The 12,994-nt window shown below is 33.7% G+C and overlaps 1 protein-coding gene across 1 annotated transcript; it reads left to right on the forward strand.

The window, feature by feature from the left end:
• The first annotated feature begins 407 nt into the window (after nucleotides 1–407).
• Nucleotides 408–10,258, forward strand: psen2 (presenilin 2). Its single transcript, XM_048196230.1, has 11 exons — nucleotides 408–567; nucleotides 2,871–3,035; nucleotides 3,722–3,930; nucleotides 5,032–5,173; nucleotides 5,297–5,364; nucleotides 6,427–6,647; nucleotides 7,332–7,430; nucleotides 7,586–7,636; nucleotides 7,760–7,879; nucleotides 8,062–8,177; nucleotides 9,662–10,258. The coding sequence occupies exons 2-11, from the start codon at nucleotides 2,904–2,906 to the stop codon at nucleotides 9,815–9,817; spliced, it is 1,314 nt and encodes a 437-aa protein (XP_048052187.1). The 5' UTR covers nucleotides 408–567; nucleotides 2,871–2,903; the 3' UTR covers nucleotides 9,818–10,258.
• The last annotated feature ends 2,736 nt before the right edge of the window (nucleotides 10,259–12,994 follow it).

The following is a 12,994-nucleotide window of genomic DNA, read 5'->3' on the forward strand; positions in this document are numbered from 1 at the left end:
TACTATAATTATATTTTAAGTGCCTTTACATTTTTGCAGCATATTTTCGCTGATATATCAGTGCTATTTGCATTTCATAATAGTTTATTTTCCTTTAATCCTGAAAATAGACACAAAAAGCAGAAAACAGAAAAACCGCACTGTCCCTAAACTGAGCGTGAATAAGAAGCTACAAACGCGGAAGCGTCGCGTCTTTTAAGGTGGACCGGATAGCGTCAATAAGAAGCTGCGAATAAGAAGCTGGATTCAGCCTCGTGAATATTAGATTAAGTTTACCACCTAACCTACCATCTTGTTCTCATTATTATTGACAATATATTTCAGGGACTAACTATAATTAGTTTAATATTAGTTTTATAATTAGGGTCTTTCCCTTCATTTTATAAATGTGACTTGTTGACACGAATGTGGTCAGTTGACGTCACGCGCTGGAGCGTCACGTGTTGCGGTGAGAATCAGCTGATCGGCATCACTTCCTCATTGGGATTCGCGATGTTTTGACGGAGTGCTTCTGCTAATAACACTGGTGGATCATCCTTCATGTAAATAAATACCGTCACATCAAAGGTATTTCAGTCTTCTCACCTGTACGGTTCGGTAGATGTTATTTTTCCTTAGATACGTGGAGGAACTGGCTGGGTTTCCAGAAACATTAGGAGACGTTGGGAAATCATGGATCATGATGATGACTGAACATTATTAGAACATGACAGTATAGTGAATAAGTGCAGCAGTCATTAGAACTGCGGGAAACGCGTATATTTGTCCCAGAGATTATCATTTACTTTTTAAAGATCCATGTTTTCTGTTTTTTAAATGCATAATCAGCTTACAGAGGTACTGTTGATACTATCATTATGGGAATATCATATCACAATATAGTAATATTTAGAATGCCGATACAGATGAATATTATAAATCTATATTCTTTTGTGTGTTGTATAAAAGTGTTCACATTAAAGCTCCAATCTATAACATTTCAACCTTAAAGTAACCTCAATAGGGAAACATGATATATCAGCTCCATATTATATCACTTACTGACTTACAGTTGACTTGTTTCTATAGCAGATTTCAAAAGGAATATTTTGTCTTTTTTAACATTATTGTATAATATCAGGAATTCATCGGTTATCGGCCATAACGTTGAAATATTTATTTGTGCATCACTAAAATTGACATCTCAAAACAGTTCAGTTCCTATTTTAGCCTCAGAAAAAGTTAAATACGCCCTGATAGTATCTGCTTCCTGTGTAACCAATTTATGCAGATGCGTATAATAACAACATTTTAAAGATGCTATTATTGGCCTATACCGATATTGTTGCTGAAATATTCTACATTATATAATAGAAAGTAAAATTTTCCCCTCATCTCTTTTTTTCTTTTTATAATTTAGATACTTTTATTGTTCTATAGTGTTTATTGCTTTGTTTTTGTGCTTTACAGTGCTTATTTTTTGTTATGGAATGTGAAGCATTCACATAATATTAATGTTCTTATCATATTACTATATAACTGATCTCAGATGGCAGGATATTTCAGTGCTGGGTGATGAAACTGAAAAAAATATCTCTATTTTTAGTATTTTTACATATCTCAATATTATTTACAGTTGCAAGAAAAATTTTGTGAACCACTTGCAGAATCTGTGAAAATGTGAATTATTTTAACAAAATAAGAGACATCATACAAAATGCATGTTTTAATTCAGTACTGTCCTGAGTAAGATATTTTACTTTTATTTTATCATTTTTTACCTACTTTTTTATATTTAATGCACAATCTACACTGCAAGTTGTATCTTGTATATAACGGTATGTGACAAATAAAAATCTTGAATCTTGTATAATTAAGTTGGCTTGAAAAAGCCAACTTACTGTTATGTTATTTTCTTCTGAGACTAAAATTTCCAACTCTAACTCCTCCTAGAGCTTTAATTCTACATACTCCAAACTGGGGTCAGATCTTCAGACTGTTCTGACTTAGTGTGCTATATCTTTTCTAACTGATCGGACTTACGGTTTTCCTAAAAAAGACTGTTAAAGCTCGGAAAAATCCCATTGACTTTCATTGACGGAATGTTCAATTGAGCCAAGACTGTTCAAACTCCAACTGTCAAAATTCAAATTTAAACTACGGAAGCCCATTAGACTCTACTCAATTAGACTCAAATGCCATTCTATGTACTATTTCTAATCCATTGAAACTCATTCAAACTCATAAACTCATCTATCTATCTATCTATCTATCTCTCTCTCTCTCTCTCTCTAATATGATCTATCTATCTCATAGCAACCACCCAAAACAACTTAGCAACTGCACAGCAACACCTTAGAAACCACTCAGAATACCCTAGCAACCACATAGCAACACCCTAGAAACCACCCCGAGTACCCTAGCAACTGCATAGCGACACCTTAGCAACCACCCAGAGTACCCTAGCAACCGCATAGCAACACCTTAGCAACCACCCCGAGTTCCCTAGCAACCGCATAGCAACACCCTAGCAATGACCCTGTGTACCCTAGCAACCGTATAGCAAAACCCTAGCAACCACCTTGAGTACCCTAGCCTTGAGACTCTATCTATCTATCTATCTATCTATCTATCTATCTATCTATCTACTAAAACTACTAAACTAAAACTTTCAAACTGAAAACTTTTAAAACTACTTCAAACTTTCTAGCTAGGCTTTTTCAAGCCAACTTAAAGTTTGTCTTCAAACTTTTTAATCTAGTTATTCCTATATCATGATACTAAAGGAATGTATGGTATGCTGAGTTCCACAAGAATACAAACAAACTATGGTATTACTATGGTTATTGAGGGCTGTCAGTTATATTAATCTGGCATGATGCATTTTTCAGCTCTGGGCATTTGGCTTCGGTCACATTCTCTTAATGAATACCTCGGACAGTGAAGAGGACTCTTACAACGAGAGGTCCGCTCTGGTCCAGTCCGAAAGCCCAACCATCCCCTCGTACAGCCAAGATCATGATATGTCCCTGCCCCAGGAAACAGACGCTAAACGAGTAAGTGGACATGAGGTCTTCCTACTGGCTTTTTATTAAAGTGTTTGCTCAAAGAACTAAACTTGAAGTGTGCCAATTTAGAGTTTTTACTTTGCATCTGATTTAACTAACCTTTTATCCAGGACAACTCTCGGAATAGTTTTAGCTTGTTATTGAATATGCCAATGTTTGGTTTTGGCGGATTAGATCTGCTGCTGTTGATTTAAATCTGTTGCTGCCGCAGATCAAGTATAGACTTGCTACTGCTAATAGATACACAGACACGCTGCTGTGAGCATGTAAGATATGCTGCTGCTGCATAAACAGACATGCATAAATCCTGTAGCAGATCTAGGCAGGTGGAGCTGGGGAGGTGGAGGGGTTCAGAGGATCTCTGATAGTGCACTGCAGGACTAGCCTGCAACAAACACTGAACCAGACTATTTAAATGTTGAGCAAGCGATCTCATTGGCTGCAGGATCAGCAGAGGCCAATCAGCTTGTGCCATGCAGTAATGATGTGATTGTGTGACCTATCAGCCTGCACCCTCTAGAGTTTCATGACTGAACTAGATATTTGCATGATTGAAGGCAAGAATATGCTCAGTGGTTTTGTGGTATTTTAGTGGACATTGTTATTGTCTACAAAACGTGTATATCTGCATCAACAAGTCCCATTTTTCTCATCCACACCTTTAATTCCCGCAGCGACGGCCGGTCAGCTCAGGCTTGGACGAGCCCGTGCCAGTGGAGAGAGAGAGAGCGGCCACTCCTGACGGAGAGGAAGAGGAGCTGACCCTCAAATACGGCGCTAAGCATGTCATCATGCTCTTCATCCCCGTCACGCTCTGCATGGTGGTCGTCGTGGCAACAATCAAGTCTGTCAGTTTCTACACGGAGAAAAGCGGACAGCGGCTGTAAGGGTTTTGTTACCTTAAATTCAGCAAAAAATGAAAATTCTGTCTATTCACCCTCATGACCTGAATGCTGTTATTTTTCGATGGAACTGAAATTCTACTTTTGTGTTTCAAAAGGAACATTTCTTTTTCTTTTTTTTTCTTTCTTTTTTTATATATTTCTTAAATAAATAAATATATATATATATATATATATATATATATATATATAAGAAAAGATTTTGTGAAGTATTTTTTAAATATTTTTAAAAAAAGAGGAATATTACTATAAAAGAAAAGTAGAAAAGTATTTTTTGTGGTTTTTTTTTTATATTTAAAAAATGGATATTTTAATTCAAAAAGATTTCAAAAGGAATATTTCCTTTTTTTTTTTTTTAAATTAAAAATATTTTTAAAAATTATTTAAAATATTTAAATTAAATCATAATATCAGCCAGTGCTTAGTGGTAATCAGCCATAACAATAAAATAAATGTTGGTGAGCACTAAAAAGTTTTTTTTTTTTAAATATTAAAAGTATTGTAGTGTTTTTTTTTTTAATATTTAAAAATAGTTTAAAAATGGATATTTAAATTCAAAAAGAGGTTTCAAAAGGAATATTTTAAATTAAATCATAATATCAGCCATAACAATAAAATAACTGTTGGTGAGCACTAAAAAGCATGTAAAAAAAATTTTTTTTAATGATAACAATTTAGTGACCATCTTAGCCAAAGAAAAAGTATCTTCATCCAATATTAACTGATTTAGGCAGATAGATATAATAATAATTTTAAAGAAATGCTATTATTGTTACTGTTATATTGTGCATTATTTAATATTATCTAATTTTTTTTTAAAAAGTGTAATTTGCTTTTATTGTTTTTTTTATTACTGCTTTCTTTCTTTTTAAATTTAAAGCTTTATTTTTTATTTTTTTTAAATATCACATTCCATAATATTAATGTTCTTATCATATTGCTATGTAACTGATCTCATATAGCAGGACGTGTCACAAAAAAGTAACAGATGTGAGGATGAATAAATTATGACAGAATTTTCATTTTTGAATCAATCCTTTAAAATGAAGCAGAATTTAACGAAGTAAAGTCATGCTTTGCAGCATCTACACACCGTTCGAAGAGGATCCGAACTCTGTTGGTCAGAGGCTCCTGAACTCGCTCCTCAACACCATCGTCATGATCAGCGTCATTGTCTTCATGACCATAATACTGGTGGTGCTTTATAAGTATCGCTGCTATAAAGTGAGATCCTCTTTATTACTGTAACACTATATATGAAGTTCTTTTGATTGTGACTTCATGATTGTAACACTAAAAATCATTACTGTATCTTCTAAGATGTGTTTATTTTCTCTGTGTGTGCAGTTTATTCATGGCTGGCTGATTCTGTCTTCACTGATGTTGCTCTTCTGGTTCAGCTTCATGTATCTGGAGTGAGATTCTGCTTTCTTACTATATTTCTACTGTATGTAACCCATCTCATACAGCAGGATGTGTCAATACTGGGCAATATAGCTGAACAAAATTATTTCTCTATATTTTTAGCCTTTTGATAGGGCTCCGAGATTAATCGTGGCCATGTTTTTTGCTTCTCTTGATTATTAAAGCATTAGCCGATGAAAATTGATTGGCCGCTGGTGGCCATGATTTTTTAAGTATTGTAGTCATATTAAAAGTATTGTAGTCACCAAAGAAGATGCATACCATTTTTTAAATGCATGGATCATATGGTTGCAGAGTTATAATGTTTTTGTAGCGTCCCATATTGGTGGATTTTTTCAAAACATGGTGTGCATCCTCAGAATATCCTGTTGTCTTTGTGTGTCAAATATTGTTAAGCTTAGACATTGCGTTCAGCAGCTATAGGTCAACTTGTAAAAATGGGCGTTGCCTGACCAATTAATTAACTTACAACTTTGCAATGCTTCAACGAATCAAAATTCTTTTGATAACTTTTTGCTAGCACTGTCTCTAGCTGCCGTGTGCCTATTTTGAAACAGATCGGACCAACCTAGGAGAAGTTTAAAAAAAAGTTTTTAGGAAAATTCAAAATGACGGAAAAATTGTATCGGCGGATAAATACATTTTGTAGGGCTTGACTTGATCCTGGGGGAAGTAATTTAGTTTCTAGTCCTTCGGGTTCCAAAATGCAAATTTCCTTATTATAGCGCCACCTAGTGTCGGACGGGCTTGTGTCTTTGCCGACAGAAATAATAATATTTAAGCATTTTTGTTCATAGAGAAATACATAGTAATTAACAGTGATAATTACCTACATACATTCTGCAGTATTTTAAAGTATGTAATATGACAGAGATTTCCATAAACAGTTTTGAGTGGGAATACAAATGAATCAGAACTGGTTAGCGGAAATGAATCAATTAGATTATACGTAATATGACCCCTTTAAATCAGATACACCTCCTGTATAAATATTTGGTTTGAGTTGATTTAGATGTTATAGTAATATTTTTGTCAAACCCTTTCCTTTTCAGGGAGGTGTTCAAGACATATAACATCGCCATGGACTACCCAACGTTAGTGATGATCATCTGGAATTTTGGCGTTGTGGGAATGATCTGCATCCACTGGAAAGGACCGTTACGGCTGCAGCAGGCGTACCTCATTGTCATCAGCGCCCTCATGGCTCTCATCTTCATCAAATACCTGCCCGAATGGTCGGCATGGGTCATACTGGGAGCCATCTCCATATATGGTATGTTTGCCTGAAGATTGATTGACAGTCCTCGAACCATCTGCTTCTGCATTTGTTCTTCAACTTCTCTGTCTCTTTCTAAACTGTGATTCTCATTCACATTTAAAAGAGGGAGTATTAGTTCTTTAAAGGCGTAGTTAACCCAGAAATAAATCCTGTCATTAGTTACCCTCATGTCGTTCCAAACCTGTATGACTTTCTTTCTTCTGTGGAACATGAAACCATATTTTGAAGATTTTGATTATTTCGGATCCCATTGACTTGCATTGTATTTTTTTGTCCATCCAATGGAAGTCAAAGGGAACTGAAACTATTTGGCTACCAACAAAATGTCTTCTTTTATGTTCTGCAGAAGAAAGAAATGCATACAGGTTTGAAATGACACGAGGGTGAGTAAATTATGACAGAATTTTCATTTTTTGGTGGACTATCCCTTTAATTAGTTTAATGTTAAAAATTCAGTTCTTAAAGGTACAGAACATAATTTCTGTTATAAATAAAAAACAGTTTTCCCAAGTCAGGCTTTTTTTTTTTTTTTTGCTTTTTTTTTTTGCATTTTTTGCATTTTTTTGTTTCGCAATAGTGGCACAAAAATTGCAAACATGACTTTTAATCACTGAAAATTCTCATAACTGTGGGATTGGTGCACATGATAGTATCAGTAATATTGTGTTTGTTTTCCAGATCTGATAGCGGTGCTGTGTCCAAAAGGCCCATTGAGGATGCTGGTTGAGACCGCTCAGGAAAGAAACGAGCCAATTTTCCCTGCGCTCATATATTCATGTATGTCCTGAAAAAATCATCCCGGCACGTACAGCTTTGAGACTCAGAGCAGATGGGATTGTCTTAAATTTACGCCAGTTTCTATTAACACATGTTTGCTCAATTTAAGTCCGCTCAAGATGGATCATGTACTGATAAAAGTTTCTCTTTCTCAGCTGCCATGGTTTGGATGGTTGGAATGGCTGATACTAGTAATCCAGATAGAGGTGAGCTGCTTTTTAGATCTTTACTGGTATTTTATTACTTTTTAAAAGACTTTGTAGAGTTAAAGGAGACTATAATACCCTGTGACCTAGATAATGGTGAATAAGCTGTTGTTGTCTTCTCAGCTGACGAAAGGCAGCGTGGTGAGGGCGGAGCCCGGGCACAGGAAGGGGTGGAGTCAGAGGATGATGTCGCTCAGGGAGGGAGGCGGCGGTATTCGGCAGAAGAGGACCTTGAGGAAGACCGTAAGTGCTCTCAGAGTCATACTGATCATATTCTTTGGTTGCTTACGAAACATGTAACTACTACAATACTAATGACAATGAGGTGAACTAGTTAAAAATGCCCCAGGGAATCAAGGCAAGTGTTACAAACACTTTTCTTTCTAATGCCATGCTGAAATGCCGGTTGGTTGACTTTGACACAGGAGGGGTGAAGCTGGGTCTCGGAGACTTCATCTTCTACAGTGTCCTGGTGGGAAAGGCGGCGGCCACCGGAGGAGACTGGAACACCACGCTGGCCTGTTTCGTGGCCATTCTCATTGTGAGTATTTCAGCCAGACTGTGAGCTTCATTAAGGACAGACTAACGTTCACTACTGTTCAAAAGTTTGGGGTCGATACAATTTTAAAAAAAAAATTTTAAAGTCTCAAATCTGCATTTGTTTGATCAAAAATACAGTGAACATATAATATTGGGAAATATTAATACAATTTAAAATAACAACATTTTCTATCTGAATATATTTTAAAATGTAATTTATTCCTGTGATCAAAGCTGAATTTTCAGCATCATTACTCCAGTCTTCAGTGTCACATGATCCTTCAGAAATCATTCTAATATGATCATTTGCTGCTTAATATTTTTATATTATATAAAATATATTTTTATTAAGTACATTTTTCCAAGATTGTTTTGATTTCTTTCAAATAAGAAGTCTTTTAAACTGTAGTGTAGTACAACTGTATGGACCAGTTAAATTTGTGTCAGAAAATGAAACCATTTTTTTCCAAGTATCTATCAAAGCTATAAATTAAAAGTTAAATAATAGTGTTTTAAAACACAAAAATGGCTTTCAAATCTGCTTTTTGCTGATGAGGATTTACAATGTGCTGCAGTTTTGCATTTAAGAAGTTTTAATTTGCAACAAAACATTTGTGTTGATGGACCTTAAAGGAAAGGTTGTCAAAACTAGTAAGTTTTGAGCAACTTGACTTGGAAGTAGGTAGTTCACAGTTATTACATAGTTAACATAAACTTAAAATGTTTATAATTATAGGAAATCCCAAAATGCATTGTTGCAAGTATATACTTATTACGTATACCTGTCATTATAATAATTGCTGTCAAATTGATTAATCGCAATGTTGAATGGCTATAATTAATGGCTAAAATCAAGAGACATCAGTATCAGTGATACTGACCTTCATTCATAATGCTAGGTGCGATTAATCATGATTAATTACAGAAAAATGTGTGATTAGTTATTTTTTAATCCATTGACAGCCCTAATATATATATATATATATATATATATATATATATATATATATATATATATATATATATATATATATATATATATATATATATATATTTACACATATTATATTTACACATTATATATTTATAAACATTTATGTTAGATGTGATTAATCGATTTCACAGCACTAATTATTATGTTATATTGTTTTATCATTTGTTTTCTAATATTTATAATTTAATCAGTACTAACACTATTGATAAAAATAGTTTAATCTAATTAAACATTGACTGTCATACACATTATTTGTGTGCGCTATGTATTTTATGCATATTGTTGTGTATTGTGGTGTTCCCATCAAACATTTGATGGAGTTGCTGCCTGTGTTGAATGTTCCAACTCAGCGAATGATGCCTTTGTAGGGCACTAGACCTAGTGAGTAAGGCAGACAGTTCAATAGTTTTTGGAACAGAGTCTCAGAGTTTAATTTGGGTGAATCTCGAGCCGTCAGATAACTTGAGAATGTTGCTGTGGTTGTTTTGCAGGGACTGTGTCTGACGCTCCTCCTGCTGGCCATTTTCAAGAAGGCTCTGCCGGCTCTTCCCATCTCCATAACCTTCGGCCTGGTGTTCTACTTCTCCACAGACAATCTGGTTCGCCCTTTCATGGACAGCCTGGCAGCCCACCAGTACTACATCTGACAGAAACCCTTCCGACACGTGAAGGACTTCATGATGAGATTCAAATGTTTTTAGTTCTTATCATTCTAAGCTGGTTTCTGATATTTCTGAGGCGCTCTCGGTGAGTGAGTGAACGTGTGAAATGCATCAAACAAGCAAACCAATATCAGTTTGAGTTGTCATGCATCTTTGCATTGGCTTTTTGGTTTTTATCGAGCAGCTACACAGTAGCTCTTTGAAATAGTTTTACTAATTTTTTGTACTTACTGACAAGATAAATGACTTAGGAGTGTGACCAGCATCCAGACAGGTGTCTTTTTAATCTCAAATAATGACTCATAAACAGAAGAACAGAATGCAGCTAGATTCAGCCCTAAGACAGATTACTGTATATGTGGCCCACATGCAGCTGATGTTCTGTTTGCAGTGGTTACAGCATAATAAACTAATGACACAAATAGATTTCCTGTATACTTTCATTTATAGAATCACTAACATTGTGGCAGGTATAAAACACCAATGAAAGCGTATAATGTAGATTCATCATGATTTCAGAAAGTAGGAAAGTGTTTGTTGGTCCTAGATGGGGCTAAGTGATATATATATAATATTCACAATAATTTTACTGGTGATATAAACTTAAACAACATTGGGATGTTTTTTAATGCTCTTTATTCGTCATTTACAATTACGTTTCACTATGTTGCATTTTGGTTGCAGTACAATGTTCTACAAAACACCACAAATTCAACATGTTAACATTTTTGGATTGCTAAAAATGACTGCAGATTCGAGAATAAAACTAAAAAAAATTATATAACCAAAATAAAATGTTTTGGGAACATTGTGAAAATCCGACTTTTCTGGTAGGTTCTCTTTAAGTAGCCTCAAAAACATCAATAAAACGTTTTACTATAAAAACAAAACCAGACCAAACTGCAACATTTAGTGAAATTACAAGTCCTGCAACTGAAGAGTATCAAAGTGTTAATGCAGAGATGTTTTAATAGTGTCTCATTTACTTCATTGGCAAAAATGGCAGTATATTTGTGTCCTTAAATCATATATACATATATATATATATATATATATATATATATATATATATATATATATATATATATACACAGTACAGTCCAAAAGTTTGGAACCACTAAGATTTTTAATGTTTTTAAAAGAAGTTTCATCTGCTCACCAAGGCTACATTTATTTAATTAAAAATACAGTAAAAAACAGTAATATTGTGAAATATTATTACAATTTAAAATAGCTGTTTTCTATTTGAATATATTTCACAAAGTAATTTATTCCTGTGATGCAAAGCTGAATTTTCAGCATCATTACTCCAGTCTTCAGTGTCACATGATCCTTCAGAAATCATTCTAATATGCTGATCTGCTGCTCAAGAAACATTTAATGTGTACAATTGTACAAAATATTTGTGTACAATATTTTTTTTCAGGATTATTTGATGAATAGAAAGTTCAAAAGAACAGTGTTTATCTGAAATCTAATCTTTTGTAACATTATAAATGTCTTTACTACCACTTTTGATTGATTTAATGCATCCTTGCTGAACAAAAGTATTCATTTCTTTAATTTCTTTTCAAAAAAATAAAAATAAAAATTCTTACTGACCCCAAACTTTTGAACGGTAGTGTATAATGCTACAGAAGCTTTGTATTTCAGATAAATGCTGTTCTTTTGAACTTTCTATTCATCAAGGAATCCTGAAAAAAAAAAGTACACAACTGTTTTCAACATTGAAAATAATCATAAATGTTTATTGAGCAGCAAATCAGCATATTAGAATGATTTCTGAAGGATCATGTGACACTGAAGACTGGAGTAACGATGCTGAAAATTCAGCTTTGCCATCACAGGAATAAATTTACTTTGTCAAATATATTTAAATAGTACACAGTTATTTTAAATTGTAATAATATTTCACAATATTACTGTTTTTTACTGTATTTTTAATTAAATAAATGTAGCCTTGGTGAGCAGACGAAACTTCTTTTAAAAACATTACAAATATTAGTGGTTCCAAACTTTTGGACTGTACTGATATATATATATATATATATATATATATATATATATATATATATATATATAAACACTTTACAATAAGGTCCCATTAGTTAAATAACATTAACAATGAGTACAGTATTTATTAATCTTTGTTAATGTTGAATAAAAAATGTTCATTGTCAGTTTATGTTAGCTAGGGTCCATTAAATATTAACAGATACAACTTTTAATTTTAATAACGTATTTGTAAATGTTGAAATTAACATTAACACTAACATTAATAAATGCTTTACAAGTATTTTTCATTGTTAGTCCATGTTAAATAATGTTAACCAATGGAACCTTATTGTAAAGTGCTACCAAAATAAATAAATGCCTATATATTATATATATATATATAAAACTGAATAATGTCAAGAATCTCAAATGACTGTAAAATATTATAAAATTGATGATTTATATGATATTATTTCCTAAGCTGTATCACCCAGCCCTAGTCCTGGAACAACGTAGCAAAATCGTGGTCACTACTGTAACTTCTTCTTTTGATTATATAGATGAAACGCACATTTGTAGTCATCAGTTTACGAATCTGACCAAATCTTTGGTTTACATTTTCATCTAGAAACTCTTGCAGACAATGTGACAGGTATTTAAAGTAGTACACTGGGAATGTGAGCCTCGTCGCTCCATTTATATCTAGGTTTTCTTCTAGACCCCTATCAGGTAAACCAGCTCATAGAAGTTGTTGGTGCCTTGCTTTGTTGTTTTTCTGTGCCATCGAATTTGTGCATGAAAACTAGTGCACTTAAGCTGCAATACGTTACTGAGACACGTGGGCACAGAAAGTAGAAAATTATTTCTTTTACTATCGAGTTTCAGGTCAATATCAATGTATTTTTTCTAGCATCTTCAGTTTAACATCATACTCAATGTGAAGAGGCATATATAATCGCTTAATCTAAATTTTCTGAAACTAATTGAAAACATGTCGGTTGTATATTGTGCTGAGAGTCGTTTGCTGTAAATGATCCCCTCTCAGTTTTATATATCTGTTCATTTTTTTATCAGCTGTTAACTTAATGAAACAAACCCTTGCTTTCACACGTTTTTATACTGCTTTATGAAAACTGAGAGCTTTAATGGACATGGTGATTTCAGCTG

This window comes from Megalobrama amblycephala, linkage group LG7, assembly GCF_018812025.1.
Source record: "Megalobrama amblycephala isolate DHTTF-2021 linkage group LG7, ASM1881202v1, whole genome shotgun sequence".
NCBI lineage: Eukaryota > Metazoa > Chordata > Actinopteri > Cypriniformes > Xenocyprididae > Megalobrama > Megalobrama amblycephala.